This window comes from Zootoca vivipara, chromosome 14 (genome assembly GCF_963506605.1).
Source record: "Zootoca vivipara chromosome 14, rZooViv1.1, whole genome shotgun sequence".
NCBI classification, from domain to species: domain Eukaryota; kingdom Metazoa; phylum Chordata; class Lepidosauria; order Squamata; family Lacertidae; genus Zootoca; species Zootoca vivipara.
The window spans coordinates 38,144,206-38,160,037 of record NC_083289.1 but is presented as its reverse complement, the minus strand read 5'-3'; the positions used below and the strand labels follow the sequence as shown (position 1 = coordinate 38,160,037).

Genomic DNA, 15,832 nt, shown 5'->3' with positions numbered 1-15,832 from the left:
ATTTCTCCAATGAAAATAGGGACATCCTTAGGAAAAGCGGGATATTCCAGGATCAAATCAGAAACCAGGACATCTTCTCTAAATCTGGAAAGTCCCTGGAAAATAGGGACACTTGGAGGGTCTGCAATGCACTCTATGTATTGCAGGCCCAGAAGCTGCAGCAAGTGCAAAATGCATTACAGAAAGAATTGTACTGGTTGCCAATTAGCTACGGGGTTCAAGCTGCTGGTTCTGGTGTATAAAGTTCTATAAAGCATGGGACCAGAATACTTGAAAGATTATCTCACCCCTTATAAACCCAATTGAGAGGTCCAGAGGGTGACAACACAAAACTGGGCCTTTTTTGTGGCAGCTCCCGACTTGTGGAATGTTCTTCCCAGGGCGGCTGGCCTAGAGCATTTGTTACATATCTTCAGGGCCGTCTTAAACCTATCCAGCGCCGTGGTTCAAGGATCCCTCCGGCGCCCCCCTCCTGTTCCTCTACCCTCCACCTGCGTCGCCTGCAGTCCCTCACAGCAGCCCGGGGAGACTTCGGAGGCAGCGGTGGGAGCTGCCCCTTTGCGCCCGTGAGCTCGGTGCTTTTGCCCAGTGAGGGCTACCATGGGGTAGCCGCCGGTCTCGCTGTTGCTGCTGGGCTGCAGTGTGGTGCTTGTGTGATCCCTGCTCTGCCTTCCCTCGTCGGAAAATGCTTGGTGGCGACGGCAGGGCTCTCTCCCGCCAGAGGGGAGTCAAGTTTTGGGAGCCAGGTTTGGAGGAGGCGGGCAGCGGCTGCAGGGCAGACCCAGGAGTCCCGGCTCGGCTCCCCGCACCCTCCGCCTCCTCTTTGCTCTGCTCTCTGCTCTGGCCCCTCCCCTCCAGCTTGGCTTCACTCCCGCACTGCACTGCGTGGTGCAGGAGCCGCCGGGGGTGTTCGCAACGAAAGGGGAGGGGGGGCAGGGAGGGACGGAGGGAGTACGGGGCCTGCCTCTCCTTCCTCTTCCTCTGCACGGCACCAGGGCCGCCGGCCGGGACCAGCGCTCGCCTCTCCATCCTCCACCTCTTCCCTGGCGCCCATGCCTCGGTGGCCACGTTGGATGATGCGGCGGCGGCAGGAGGGGCTCGGAAAGGGAGTCTGGTGGTGGGCGCAGCGCGGCTGTCTGGCGGCCCGGTGCTCTGGCGCATTGCGCCACCCAGCGTTGCCTTTGGGCCAGCCCTGCATATCTTTAGGTGCCAGGCAAAAATAATCTGTGCCCTTTTGAATTGTGAGAATATTGTTTTCGTTTGTTACTATGGTGTACATTTTTGTGTTTTGTATTGTAAACTGCCCTGGGATGCGTTGATGAAGGGGAGTATAGAAATTTAATAACTGAATGAATAATTTGCACTCTGTGAGCAAAGGCCTCCTGCAGATACCATCTTATCAGGAGGTTTGTTCCCCACAATATAGGAACTGGGCACCTATCCTTTGCAATTCCCTCCCATCAAATATTATACAGGCACCATCTTCATCAGGCATAGTCAAACTCGGCCCTCCAGATGTTTTGGCACTACAATTCCCATCATCCCTGACCACTGGTCCTGCTAGCTAGAGATCATGGGAGTTGTAGTCTGAAAACATCTGGAGGGCCAAGTTTGCCTATGCCTGATCTTTATTGGGTTTTTTGGCAGCTAGTGAAGCCATTCCTCTTTCAACAAGCCTTTCAGGTAAAGATCTTTCCCAACCCACCATTGAAATATATATTTAATAATAAACCAATTAATAAATAAAATATGCAGCATGGATTTACAAACAACAAAATGAACAAACACACAATTCTCACATAAACCCCCAGGAGATAGTGTTGTCATCACTGCTACATTGTGTCCCTGGTACCATCCCTCGCAGATGTACCGAGCACCCATTTTATTTATTTATTTATTTATTTAGGCACTGCCTGTCAGCCTTCAAGGATTCCCAGGGAAGCACACAATAAAATCAAGTCAATAAGAAGAATACAAGCCAATTAAATCAATTTCTAGCAAAACAACAACACAGTCATTAATTAGACCAGGATGCATGTTCCAGCAGACAGGTGGGAGGCTTTCTTGAGAGGAACCCCATAAATGTCATAAATAGATAAATAGATTTATTCTTGGATCCATCCACAAACAGCTGTGCTTTGAACAGTTAAAACACCGCTCTTGGTAAAACTAATTGTGCTGTAGTTTGGGAAGTCACACTCTTTGCCAACAATAGAAAACTGTGTTGAAGACCTATTCGATTCATCCACTAAATAACCAGCTGCAAACTACAGCAGGGCTAATTGCAAGAAATGAAACTCAATTTGGCAACCATTTCTAGATATGTTCTCTGAGTGATAAATATTGGCTTCTTTTTTCCACTTGTGTGCAGTGCAAGAGTTTCTTCCCCCCCCCCCCCCCGCTAAACTGGTCATATTCAGCAGATAGTGTGTCTGGAAAGGGTTGCTGATCCTAGCAGTTGTTATTAATTATACTGTTATTTCAGGCAATCCCAGATCTTGTCATTTGATCATTATCTTTTTATTCTGCTACTTTGGATATCATTTTTATAGTAGGGATGGGGGTACATCTGCTTAAACTTGAGTAAAATAAAGAGATATGAATTGCAATGTTGGTCAAAATTTAATCTTCCATCTCACACTGTATTCCATTCTTCAACAGAAGGTAACCAGCTGCAATGAAGTAAAGTAGTAAGAGCTTAAAAAACAGGTTTTCCAGTATTTGACTTTGGACATTTACAGAAGGCACTACAGCTGTTCTTCTTGCTGCCATGGAAACAGTGCAGAAGTCTGGTGAGTTCCTTTGAATTTATCACAGTTGTTACAAAACTGATTTCCCCTCCTTTAAAAAACAATAAATGGAGCAATTTTTCCACTTTGGCAATTGCTCACAATGCAATATATGATGCTGTCCTAATGTTGGACTAAAATAATTTATTGTGTGGCTGCATCAATTAGAATTACTCTAAAAGTGCAGAAAGAGAGATGAAGTATTTGAATATTGAAGATCATGCCTATTTTATACAGACAGCTAAAAATTCAGTTGAAAATGGAAACATTTCTAAAAACTCACTGGGTCTTGGAAATTTGGTTGCTAAGTATTTCAAGAGTACTGAAATCCACATTTTGCCCTGTATATACAGATTGTAATGTTTTATTTATTTATTGTAAACTGATTCCAGAAATAATTTGATTTTGTTGAAAGATGATAGACTTGCCATCATTTAATTAAATTCAACATCTCAAAAATTAGAATGCACATTATATTATAATCTTTTTATTGTTCATGATGTGGCTTTCAGGGCAAATGTTGTATTTTTCAACAACAAATCACACAGAACTACTGTAAACATATTAAGATTAACATGAAATAGCAAAGAGCCAATCGATTTTTTAAAAGTTGTTGTTAATTTCCAGAGAAAGACTGAAATTCATGAAAACAATGGATAGATAGATAAAATAAATCAAAATGATCGTGCTTGGACCAATATAGGATTCATCTCTGTAAGTCACTCCAAAGGGTTAACATCTTTATGGATTAACCTAAGACATCTGATACTAAGAGGATTCTACTTTCTGCATTTTTGTCAAAATCTTCACGGTTTTGTGCATTAATGAATGCTCTTTGTAAAATCCTTTTCTGCCCCATCAAAAAAGATTTCAAGATGAAGGGTGATAGAAGATGCCAGCTCACCATTTTAATGAGTTATCATTCTACTCCAGTTTTGAAAGAGGGAGGGGGGAGAAGCCCAGTAATTTAGAATTTCTGTATGGTAACTCACTAAAAATGAGTAACAGAAGCATGACTGGTATAAAGCAGATTTTTTTAATACCATGATTTTTAAAAATGCAACCGAACCCCTTTACTGGAAACAATTTTAAATGGTTTGTTAAAGATCCTGGCAGCAGAGTTTGAAGGGTAAATTAATATTTATAGTTATTATCTGTATGTTTACTAAATGCCACTAATTACAGTTTGTAAGATAAAAGCAGGAGGAGAGAAGATAAAAGGATGGAAGAGGTGTCCAGAGCACTGCCTAGTCCTTTTGTGTTGGATGAGTTTCAGATAGTAAGGCTAATTTACTAACTGTGTAGACAAGGTGCTCGGATTGGTCAGGGTGATGCCTTGCGCTCTGGAACCTTGTCCCTTTGGTTGATAAAAAAGCTGCCAGGGAAGAGACAGCTACCGGTAGCTGGGCCAGGGAGGTGTTTAATGCCTCTCCAATGTCTCAACAAATGAAACCAAGCTGTAAAAGTGTTAAGAGAGACATTGCTCCTCTTATCTTTGTAAACCAAGAAAACCCTTAATAAAACAATTAAAAAAAAAAGAAAAGAAAGGGTGGTCTCTGCCTGCTTGAAGGAGGCAGCGGGTAAAACCACTCCTCAAGAACAACAGGCAACCTGGGGCCTCTCAGAGACTAGTCCTCAGAGGTATCATCAGAGATTGTTGGAGAACTCATCCTATCCACCCCCTCTGCTATCTGACCCCAAATTTCCTGTTCTCCCTTTTTGCTGTTGATGATGATTAAAATAACTGCGGTCCTAAGGCTGGAAGGTGATGAGCTGCAGCCAAGGGGAAAGATCCCATGGTCCAAGATAGACTTGGAGCCATCCCAAAAGCAGCGTGGTGTGGAGCTGGGCAGGATGTGAACTGGGGGAAAGTTGCTCTGCCAGCTTAGGTGACCTCTTTTCATTTACTTTTTCCTGCCCAGTGGAGCAAGTGGGAGGGGACAACTCATGCATGGATATCCACCTTCCTCTGTGGGAACAGTTAGTTTAGAAAACACACATTAGGGATATACTGTATAAGAACATGCTAACTGCTATGTACATGCTAGCAGCTACGTTCTGTTTCCTCCAGTATGGTGCTGTTGTTTTCATCCTGTCATACCATTCTCAATAACCCCATACTAGCCCTCAGGATCTTTTGGGATGCACTGATACTAAAAGCTGCATTACACTGTAAATAATCAACTCTGTGAGGAGACTCTAACACGATTAATTTAGATTTCTAACCAACCTGTAAGGTAACCCCATGTAAGGTTAACTACAATGCAAAAGTTGAAAAACATCTTTCTGTAATAGTTAGATGATTATCCTTGGTTTTAAAAGCATAGATATTGTCATTGTAAACCGTTTTGATATGTTTTTTGATATAGTGGTATATAAACATTTTTAAAATAAACAAACAAATATATATAAGATATCCAAGTATATCAGAATAAACCCACATGCTAAAAGTTGTGTCTAACAGAAAGGTCTTCTGAATGGTGTTGAAGTTCAGGGTACATTTTTAAGGGATGGAAGCTCCATAGGTAGAAAGGGATTGGATAGAGTATGAGAATGGTGGTAGTATGAGATTGGTGTGGCTTAAGTATATGGAGCCCAACCCCTATACGTATATTTTTGGGCTCTACACACACAGACAAAAACCAACACTTTGGATTTGTTCCCTGAAGACAGAATGCCACTACAGATGCTAAAGCACTAATCAAATGAAGATACTCCTGCTTGACCTGACTGTCAAAGATTGGTCCACCATGTTCTTTACAACAGATGGTTCTAAGCTGAGTTTGCTCCATCATGAAGCTCACTGGGTGACTTTGCATCCATCACTATCTCTCAGTTTAACCTACCATGCAGGATTGCTGTGAGGACAAAATATACATACACACCACCTGAGCTCCTTGGAGGAAAAGTGGGATACAAATGTGAATAATGTTCAAGGGCATGCCTTAAACAATATAGACATTTGAAAGATGAAAACATATGCTGACCTCTACACCCTGACATCTGGTTTATACAAAGCTCCCTGCATGTGAGCAAACATGGCATTACACCAGCATGGGGAAGGATGACCAAGCTGCACGTAAAGACCACAGGCAGCTGTTTTACCATTGTTGCAATTATCCCAGCAGTCACAGTTGCAGGAAGAGCTGTGGTTTTACCTGTGTAGAAGCAGTTCACACAAAACACTTTAACTCTGTGCATTAGGAGGAGGTATAACTTCTCATGTGTGGTGGTAGGGGGAGAATTTACAGTAGAGTAAAATTCTACTTACAGTCAAAAATTGCAGGGCGTGTCTTTTTTTCCTTTTCTTTTTTTTTGTTCACTATTTTTATTAGTGGTTTTGTTTTGTGGTAAGACACAGAACTATCATTTTGCTCTTAGCTACAGTTATTTATATTCCTGACATCCTGCTTTCCATTTATTCAAGAAAAGTGGTCACTCTTTCAAGAAAGTGACAATTAAAAGCATAAACTGACATTAAATGTTAGAAGGGATGGAAATATAACATTTTACTCTTTAAAAAAAACTGGTCTCTAACATGAACTGCAATGAAATGGTCTTTTCCTCAATTTCCCAATGTACTTTTATATATTTATACACTTTCTGTCAAGAAGGAAAGCAGTCTCTGGTTTGAAGGAAGTGCCAGTTCTGTATCAAAGGAAACAAACAGTGTTCTCTGGCTCACTACCAGATACTCCAAAGCAATTAGGTATAAGAATCCAGAAAGGAAAACTGATAGAGATCCATCAGGGAAGCAGGATATTGCTTGGGGGGGAGGGGCATAATGTCTTTAAAAATCTCATTTTGAGGAATAAAAGTCATGCTTGAGGAATGAAATAAAACTACAACTTCCTATACTGTACTGCTGTTTGCCTCACAATACTGTATAAAAATGCCACAATTGTTGATTCAGAGAATAGATACATTTCTGCTACAACTTGAACAATACATTGGATACATCCTGCTGTGTCTTTTTAAAATTTGCTAGTACAGATGCCATCATGGAGTGTTTATAACTCTCCCAACTTTCCTAGACTTTGGGGGGGATAAGGGGCTTTCCTTTATTTTATTGCACTGTTGGCCATTTAACAAGAGACACAATATGAAGCTGCTAAATATAAAAACATGGCAAAGCAGAATTGTACTTAGCAGCAGGAGGAAGTCAGAAATGACTGTGAATAAGATTCCTAAGCAGATATTTCTGATTCTGTTGTCTCTATTTGACTTCAAATTGTGAAACAGCAGATTTTGTGAACCAAAGTGATTGTGAAAAGAGCATTTACCTCCAAGATATCATTGGAAGATTACTTTCTCTTCAAGAACCAGCACTAGTAAACAGCTAGGAACCAAACTAAAGATTTCAGAGCATTGCTTTGCAATCTTTACACACACACACACACACACACACACACACACACAACACACACACACACACACACACACACACACACACACACACACACTTATAATTCTAACCCATCAAAATTAAGCCAGACCCAATTACATATTTACCTTCCCATTTATCTCCCAAGCCTTGAAACTGACCTTCCTTAAGACTTTTCTGGTTGTTCGTGTCAAGACATTCCTTTTCTTTCAATGATTCAATATCCCCAACAGGCAAAATCTCTGGGAAACCCTGTTGCTGCTTCTTAGAGCTATCGATCATGATGGGACTCCTTTAGAAAGGCAACATCCAGCACAGGAAAGAGACCAATTTACAAACCAGCAGTATGCTGCTCCTTTTGCTCAATGTAGCAATAATTGAGCAATTATGTCTTTAAAGCATTTGAAAGCAGCCATTACCCTTTACTTCTCAGCTTGACCTGAAAGTACACTCAAACTGCTAGAAGCACATAACTCTCTCTGAGATAAGAAGCCTGTGAGCCTATGTGGAGAGCTTCCAAGTCCCACCTCCTTCCCCAGACAACCACCCCTCACCCCTCCCCTTTTTCAGCCACCCTCGCTTTCTCTGTACTTTGCATTCAATATGCAGTTTGATGGCCAGAATCATCTGACAAACACTGAGTCAGGCAGTTAAAAATAAATCTCAGCAGTTGGAAGGAGCAGCATTTGGCGATACCTAAGATGACATATTGATGTTGTGGTCTCTCTCTCTCTCTCTCTCTCTCTCTCTCTCTCTCTCTCTCTCTCTCTCTCTCTCTCTCTCTCTCTCTCTCTCTCTCTCTCTCTCTCTCTCTCTTCTCCTGCTACAGCCACAGGCTGTAGAAGCATAATGCAAAACAATCATCAAGGAGTTATCTGTAGCATCACAAGTAAAAGGTGGTGGTGGTGAAGCAACTAGAATTGTGTACATGTGTTCATTTCAAGAAACTGAATTTAACAGCATTCTGCATGTCCATAAGCAGGCTAACCTTTCTGTCTGCCTTTCCCCCACCAAATCGCTTTGGAAACCTGGGCTAAAGAGGTACTACAGTATTGTAAAAGAGAGAAAGATGTTTGGGAAGTATGTGACATTAATGTCTGGAAGTGAATCCAAGATGCAAGAAACACACTTCAAAGCAACCTGAGAAGGAAACCTTCAGTGCTTCTGTGACATCACCAGCCAATGCCCCAATCCAATCCCTTTTCTCACAGACATCCAATAATAACATCTGATAAGCTTCCCCACTAACAGCATCTACACATGTATTTCTAGTGTGCAAAGAAAGAAGGCATCTGTAAAGAGCTCAATAAGGCACTAGGTCATAAAGCAGGGGCCTTGTTTAGGCTCTAATGGATTGCAGTCATACAAAGTTGAACAAAAGATAGAACTGCTACAGAATTGGACACACAAATGAGTGACGGTGCCAGACTTAGGGTAGGAAGGACACATCCAATAAGAAGAAAATGAGCAAATCTGCTCATTGTGACAGGACTCACCTACGTCTACAGTGTTTCTCCGAAAATAAGACACCGTCTTATATTTATTTTTCCTTTAAAAACAACACTATGGGTTATTTTCAGGGGATGTCTTATTTTTTTATTAAGTATGGTACAGTTTAACCTACAAGGTTAAGGTGCCTATCACTATGGCTTATTTTCATGGTATGGCTTATATTCCTTGAATGCTTAAAAATCCTGCTATGGCTTATTTTATGGCTACGTCTTATTTTCGGAGAAACAGGGGTATGCAACAGTTCCATATACTGTATCTATAAAGACTGGCTACAGCTGAGCAAAACTGAAGTGGAGAAAAGCAGATAACTTAGGTATGGAAGAAGTGTTAGAATTGGGGTGGGGTGGGGTAAAAGGACAACTGCAGGAAAACTGCCAGGAACCAGAAATAAAGGATGGTAAGAAAAGGCAAAACCAGCTGAAATCAGAGAAGGAAAGTTGGGGTTGGCACTCACCTGCCCACTCTCCTATATCAAATCTTTATGGCTATGTTTCAACACTTGAGGGCCATCTCACTAGCATAAAGTGAAACATGAAAGCAATACAAATGTTGCTATTCTTGCTCTACAAGAGCATACAGTCATACCTCAGTTTAAGTACGCCTCGGTTTGAGTATTTTCAGTTTAAATACTCCGCGGACCTGTCTGGAACAGATTAATCCACTTTCCATTACTTTCAATGGGAAAGTTCGCTTCAGGTTAAGTATGCTTCAGGTTAAATACGGACTTCCAGAACCAATTACACTCATACCTCGGGTTAAGTACGCTTCAGGTTGAGTACTCCATGGACCGTCTGGAATGGATTAATCCACTTTCCATTGCTTTCAATGGGAAAGTTCGCTTCAGGTTAAGTACGCTTTAGGTTAAGTACAGACTTCCGGAACCAATTGTGTTTGTAAACCGAGGTACTACTGTACAGTGTCATGGCTCTCTTCTCATTTTATTCCATGTAGCATTTCTAATGTAGCAAACTTCAATTGCTTTCTTTTGTGCAGCAGCACTTTACCCTCATTACATCACTCCAGAACACCTCCTCTTCCCCCACAAGCTTTTTGATCTGCAAGCAGTCTTTTTTATCTTTTCAATTAGTAACTGAAAGCAGTTCTTCAATGTCAACCACCCAACAGGAGAAAACAGTTTTCCTTAATGGTCCCCTGGAATCCTTTGGAGCAACCAGAGCAAAATTTTGTGGCAAAGGGAAATTACTTCTACTCAAATGTCAGCTAATTTTGTTGCCCTTATGCTGCTCTGGTTACCAAATTCACCTTACAGGCTTCAACAAAACCCTGCAAGTTATTCAACTAATGCAATTTGTTTAACTACATTGAACAATACTTTCAACCTACCAAATCCTCCTAATGCTGCACTGTCTACAATACTTCTCACTCAACTAGACTAGACTATCAGGTTAACCCCCAAACATTGTCACAAAAACACTAAGATAAAGGTCTTAATCTCTTTTTAGTCTATTGTCATTTTAACTTTTCAAACGTCTCAAGTTAAAGTTGTACATTTTTCTTAGTGATTAGTTTTATTGTTTTTAACTTCTGAGGGTATTTTTTATTAAAAAAACAATCAATCAATCAGTAAATATTTTTATGAAATAAATAAATAAAATAAAATAATGAGTCCTGTCAGCAGATGCCCACAAAATGACATCTGGTTGCTCAATAAAGTCCCACCCTCTTTCCTGTTTCCCCAAAACTGACTGGGGGGGTGTCTAGAGAACCCTCAAATCAGTGCGTGGGAAGAAAGGGGGGACTGTTCCATCTGGCAAGTTGAAATGCTTCCCCTGAAATAATGATTGGCATAGCACAACATTGAATCCCTCTATATAATCAATCTGAAAGTAGCATTTAAAAAAACAAAAAACAGCAGCACTATGGAAGCAGAATCTCATTAAAAAGCAAAACAGCAGGTTCCTCACTTAGCTTACCACTGTTGCTATGGTCCACACTTATTGGCAGCAATAATCTGTTGTAAAGGCAAACTGAAGATTATATTTTAATAATATAATGCACCAAGTAAACCTCCAAAATGGTGGGCTAGAATGCTTTGAAATGAAGGCATTCAGCAGAAACCAAAGGAACTAGCATTTATGGCAGGGAATAAAAAAAATAGCAGAAAACACATTTTGGGTGGTTAAATACGTAAAGCCTCTACTTTTTTGGGGGGGGGGAGGAGGCTGCATTGAAGTAAAATAATATAATGGATTTTTTTCCTGCACTAGTTTCTCATAATACTCAACAAAATAATTTCTATACAAGGTTGTAGTCCATCAACTGAAGTCAATTAAGAAAGATTTAAAATTGAATAAAATACCCATTGGGCATATTGCAAAAAATGATGAAATTGTTGAATTTTATACAAGTACATCCATTGCTATGCTTGTTGCTACCAGATGTCCAAGGTGCAACCTGATACCTACATAGCACCTCAACAGCCTCATTTGAATGTCTGCTATGTCCTCCCCATCCAATCTAAAGACTGTGACTAGAGAGAGAGGCATCATGGCTTCAACATTAGCCCAATCAGTGTTCTGTCTTTCATCTGCCTGATCAAGAGTTCTGGAGAACTTGAATGCTTGTACACTATGTTGTGATGTTTCAGTTGGCCTCATAAAGGTATTGTCCTGATATGGACTTTGGAGCCTTTTACTTGCACCATCCTGGATTTTTAAAAGTTACCAATGGCCCAACTCTGCCACTTGAGCTGTATCCAGTTCCACATGGTCATGTTTGATTGGAGTATCCAATTCTACTGTCAACCTCTCCCCTGGTTCCCCCATGGTTCAAGCTGAAAATTGTTCCCTATGAAAATGTATCCTCCTAGATGTAGAATTTAATTCTTTTTGTTGCTTTCTACGCAGCTTGCTAAATTTCTTCTTCCTTCCTGTGTTTTTTAAATGCCTTATTCCTAACTTTAATCATTCAGTAACATGTAGTCCCATTGATGGGGAAAGATAATGTTTGTCATGCATATGGTTTAAAATGATCTCACCCTTCTATCCACATGGAGTGAGATCAATCTTTATGTTATAATAAATCTTCTTTCATGGTGATCTTTTTACTGTTCAAAAACACTAACAACTTCATAAATCAACTTAGTTTTCCCACCACTTCAGTACAACTATTATTTATTAAGCGTGAGAAAAAATAAGCCATACTGTTGAGAAGTGAGGGCCAGCCAAAAAAGGGCTTCCTGGCAATTGCAGTGAAAACAAACAATTCCCCAAGGATGGATATCAAATTTGGCAGGGTCAATATATTCTTACACAATTACACCAGAGTATTATTTTTTACAAATTCATAAAGAAAAGAAAGAGAAAAAGAAGGATTTTCTTGGCTCACATATTTGAAAGAGACTCAGAGAACATTATGCATATAGTAGTTATTTTAAATACTTTATCAGCTTTTGCTGACAAAAATATATATGAACAAGATAACTATATTCATAAAACTTTGATAAGGAAATAACTTATTACCACCCCCTTTCCCTCAGTCTCAATGTCCTTTTCTTTCAAGACAGAATATGGGAAATATTACATTACTACAGCTCCTAACAATGCAAGAGTATAAACAATACTGAGTAATGCAGAGCCCCTCCAGCAACATGGTAGGCTGGCTAATTTTTCAGGACACAGAAAGCTTTGGTACAAGCATATGCTTTGATATTACTCCAATTATGCCATTTTTTCCAACTTAAAGTCATCCAATGTGCTAACCAGCATCATACTGCCCCACTATCGTGCTTCCCTCAAGACCATTAACGAACAGTTAGATTTAATGTGCATTCTGTAGAAATGAGCAATGAATTGCTTCAAAGGCTGTTCTAGCCAGCTATTTCTATCTGAGAAGAGAGAAGCAATTACTCTGTTGTGTAACCATTCCCACAAACATTTTATAACAGATACCTTTAGGATACCAGAACACACTATCAAATCCAAATTAAGTCCCAATTAGCATTTCTTGATTTAACCTCTCTAGCATAACATGATAAGATATGTTACTTGAATGTATTAGAAAGTCTTGGGGTTGATGCAAGGGTGGGTGAAAAAGATTTGCTGCTCTATACATATGTCTCAGTGTCCACATCCTTTCCTAGAAAATAGCTGGGTGGGGCTACGAGACCGTGAGACACAGGTCTGGTTCCCCAAACCAAACCATGACTAAGTGTGAATGAGAAAGTGTGTGGAAACTCCGAACAAAAATTGTAGCCATTTCACTCCTTCTTTGGTCCTGCTGCTACTGTGCTACTCAGAGCTAAGCCATGGGTTAGCATTACAACCAAACCTGGTCTCATGGTTTGTTTCCCAAAACAAACCACAAGTGGTAAGCCAAGAAGAAACTGTAGCTACAGGTTGTAGTTTATCTGGAGCAAGACCAGACTCCATGGCTTAGCTTTGAGCAGTTTGGCAGTAGGAGGCCATAGTTTGATTCAGTATTTACATGTTACCTGTAGGGTGGCTTTACATTTTTATGCTGTCTGGAGCTTCTGAGAAGATACTTAGCTTAACACTGGAATGTATTGATCCATCACCCAGGACCAGTATGAGGAGCAGAGTGTGATAGCGGTATATTGTGAATGAAACTGATGCCACTCTTGAGTCCCTCTGCTACCAGCGCCGCTTTCAACTTTGGGCCACTGGTAGCAGAGGGACTCAGGAGCAGCAGCAGTTTCACCCGTAATATACCGCCAGGTGAAGCTGTCATCACTCTGCCCCTCATACCACAGAGAGAGGAGCAAGCTGTATCACCGAGCCAATACAGCTTGTTCCTCCCTTGGCTTCCTTATACTGCTCCTGCCCCCCAGAGGAGCAAGCCCCGATGCCTCGCACTGTGGAGTCGCACATGAGCTGGAAAAGCATGGAGCTCACTCAGCTGGGGCGGGGAGCCTTCCTGCCCCCCCCCAGCTGAGCCATGCAAAGAAGCCCTGAGGTCCCCAACGCTTGTGTGTGAGCGGCAGGAACACCACAGCTCACTCAGCTGGAGGAGCAGTAGATCTTCTGCCCCCCACCAGCTGAGTTGTGCAAAGAAGCTGCATCGTCCTGGCCCACAAGACACTGGGGTGAAAGTGCCTCATAATAATAATAATAATAATAATAATAATAATAATAATAATTTATTATTTATACCCCACCCATCTGGCTGGGTTTCCCCAGCCACTCTGGGCGGCTTCCAACAGAAATATTAATTTATTAAACATTAAAAGCTTCCCTAAACAGGGCTGCCTTCCGATGTCCTCTAAAAGTCTGGTAGTTGGTTTTCTCTTTGACATCTGGTGGGAGGGCATTCCACAGGGCGGGCGCCACTACCGAGAAGGCCCTCTGCCTGGTTCCCTGTAACTTGGCTTCTCGCAGCGAGGTAACCGCCAGAAGGCAGAACGATGGAGGTGGAGACGCTCCTTCAGGTATACTGGACCGAGGCCATTTAGGGCTTTAAAGGTCAGCACCAACACTTTGAATTGTGCTCAGAAACGTACTGGGAGCCAATGTAGGTCTTTCAAGACCGGTGTTATGTGGTCTCGGCAGCTGCTCCCAGTCACCAGTCTAGCTGCCGCATTCTGGATTAATTGTAGTTTCCTGGTCACCTTCAAAGGTAGCCCCACATAGAGCGCATTGCAGTAGTCGAAGCGAGAGATAACTAGAGCATGAACCACTCTGGCGAGACAGTCCGCAGGCAGGTAGGGTCTCAGCCTGCGTACCAGATGGAGCTGATAAACAGCTGCCCTGGATACAGAATTAACCTGCGCCTCCATGGACAGCTGTGAGTCCAAAATGACTCACAGGCTGCGCACAGTTACCCCATTCAGGACCAGGGAGTCCTCCACACCTGCCCGCCTCCTGTCCCCCAGAAATAGTACTTCTGTCTTGTCAGGATTCAACCTCAATCTGTTAGCCGCCATCCAAGCTCCAGCTCCCATGGTGAGAGCTGCAGCAGTTTCGCCCCACACCTTGTGGGCTTTCAACCCTTTGCAATAGTAGGACTGTCCAGTCCTAAAGTATCCTAAGAGGTGCTCATCTAATCTCCTATTCAAAAAATCTTCACAGAATAAAAAAGCATTAAAAGTACTAATTACTGGATTAGAAAGGCCATGTATCCTGAGATTTCTCAGCCACTGCTGGCTACAATTCAGGGTAAGATTTTCCATTACAAGATCTACTTTCAGTTGGAAATGGGTATGATGGATTTCAACTTTGGAGTGGAAGACTTTCATTGTGAAAGTCAGGCTCAAAATGTTGTTTTCAATTGTAACAGGAAAACAATTTGAGTGCTTCAGAGAACAAGAATGTTAGAAAATGTGATCAAACTCACTTTTAATACTAGAAACCATGTCACCATTGAACAAAAACTGGTGCATTGTCAGCCATCTGTCATTACACTGGCTTTAGATATGGGATAGCAGCATCAGTAGTTCCCACAATTATAACACATACTGTATATGGTTGACTTGCATGCTGTATATTAAGACAGGTAAATTGTACTATGAAAGGGATTATCTGGAAATATTTCAACCCTGACCTACTGTCTGGGGCTAACTCTTGAATATAAGATTTAAAAACAGATGAAAAAATACAGATTCATGCAACCTGTGATTGGGTTGCAAACCTAGAATATGCGCAGAACTGGTACACAAAATAAATTCCACTTTAAAATATGCTTGATCTTCCATAAATAAATTCATTCATTAAAGCTATTATCTCTGTTTCCATCCCAAAAAAAAAATCCAATGCACACATGATTGCCTCAACCACTACAATGTGGGGGCCATGCAATGGGAAGATATAGATATAGATGATATAGATATAGATATAGATGATATAGATATATGCTGAGCATGGTCCACAATGCAGTGAACAGGGAAATGCATGATTACGCAAAATCCCAGCGTGCTCACTTAACCCCCCACGTGTATAATCAGTCTGGATTAGGGCAAGGGTATCTAAAATTAATATTATCCCATAGCATATCAATGCATAAAGGACCACAAAGCATTGTTAAAGGAATAGGGGGGGCTTCCTATTCTAAAAGAGTGTCACTAGTCAGTTTGATGGAATTTTTGTACTGCAATTGACACTGTAATGTGGAGATAGAATTAAGACTTTTTTGACCAAGTTACAATAAAATATAACTTTCTATTTAGAGCTAA

At 41.2% G+C, this 15,832-nt stretch overlaps 1 protein-coding gene across 8 annotated transcripts in view; it reads right to left on the bottom strand.

The window, feature by feature from the left end:
* MRTFB (myocardin related transcription factor B) overlaps nucleotides 1–15,832 on the bottom strand; it is a 93,458-nt gene that overhangs the window by 36,001 nt on the left and 41,625 nt on the right. The window contains exon 1 of one of the 8 annotated variants that reach the window (XM_035132291.2): nucleotides 7,302–7,927. The exons of 6 other annotated variants lie outside the window; for them this stretch is intronic. In XM_035132291.2, the coding sequence (XP_034988182.2) occupies nucleotides 7,302–7,455 (154 nt within the window). In that variant the 5' untranslated portion in view covers nucleotides 7,456–7,927. Of the gene's footprint in view, nucleotides 1–7,301; nucleotides 7,928–15,832 lie in introns of those variants that run through there. One more of the 8 variants, XM_035132293.2, reaches the window with a different exon arrangement.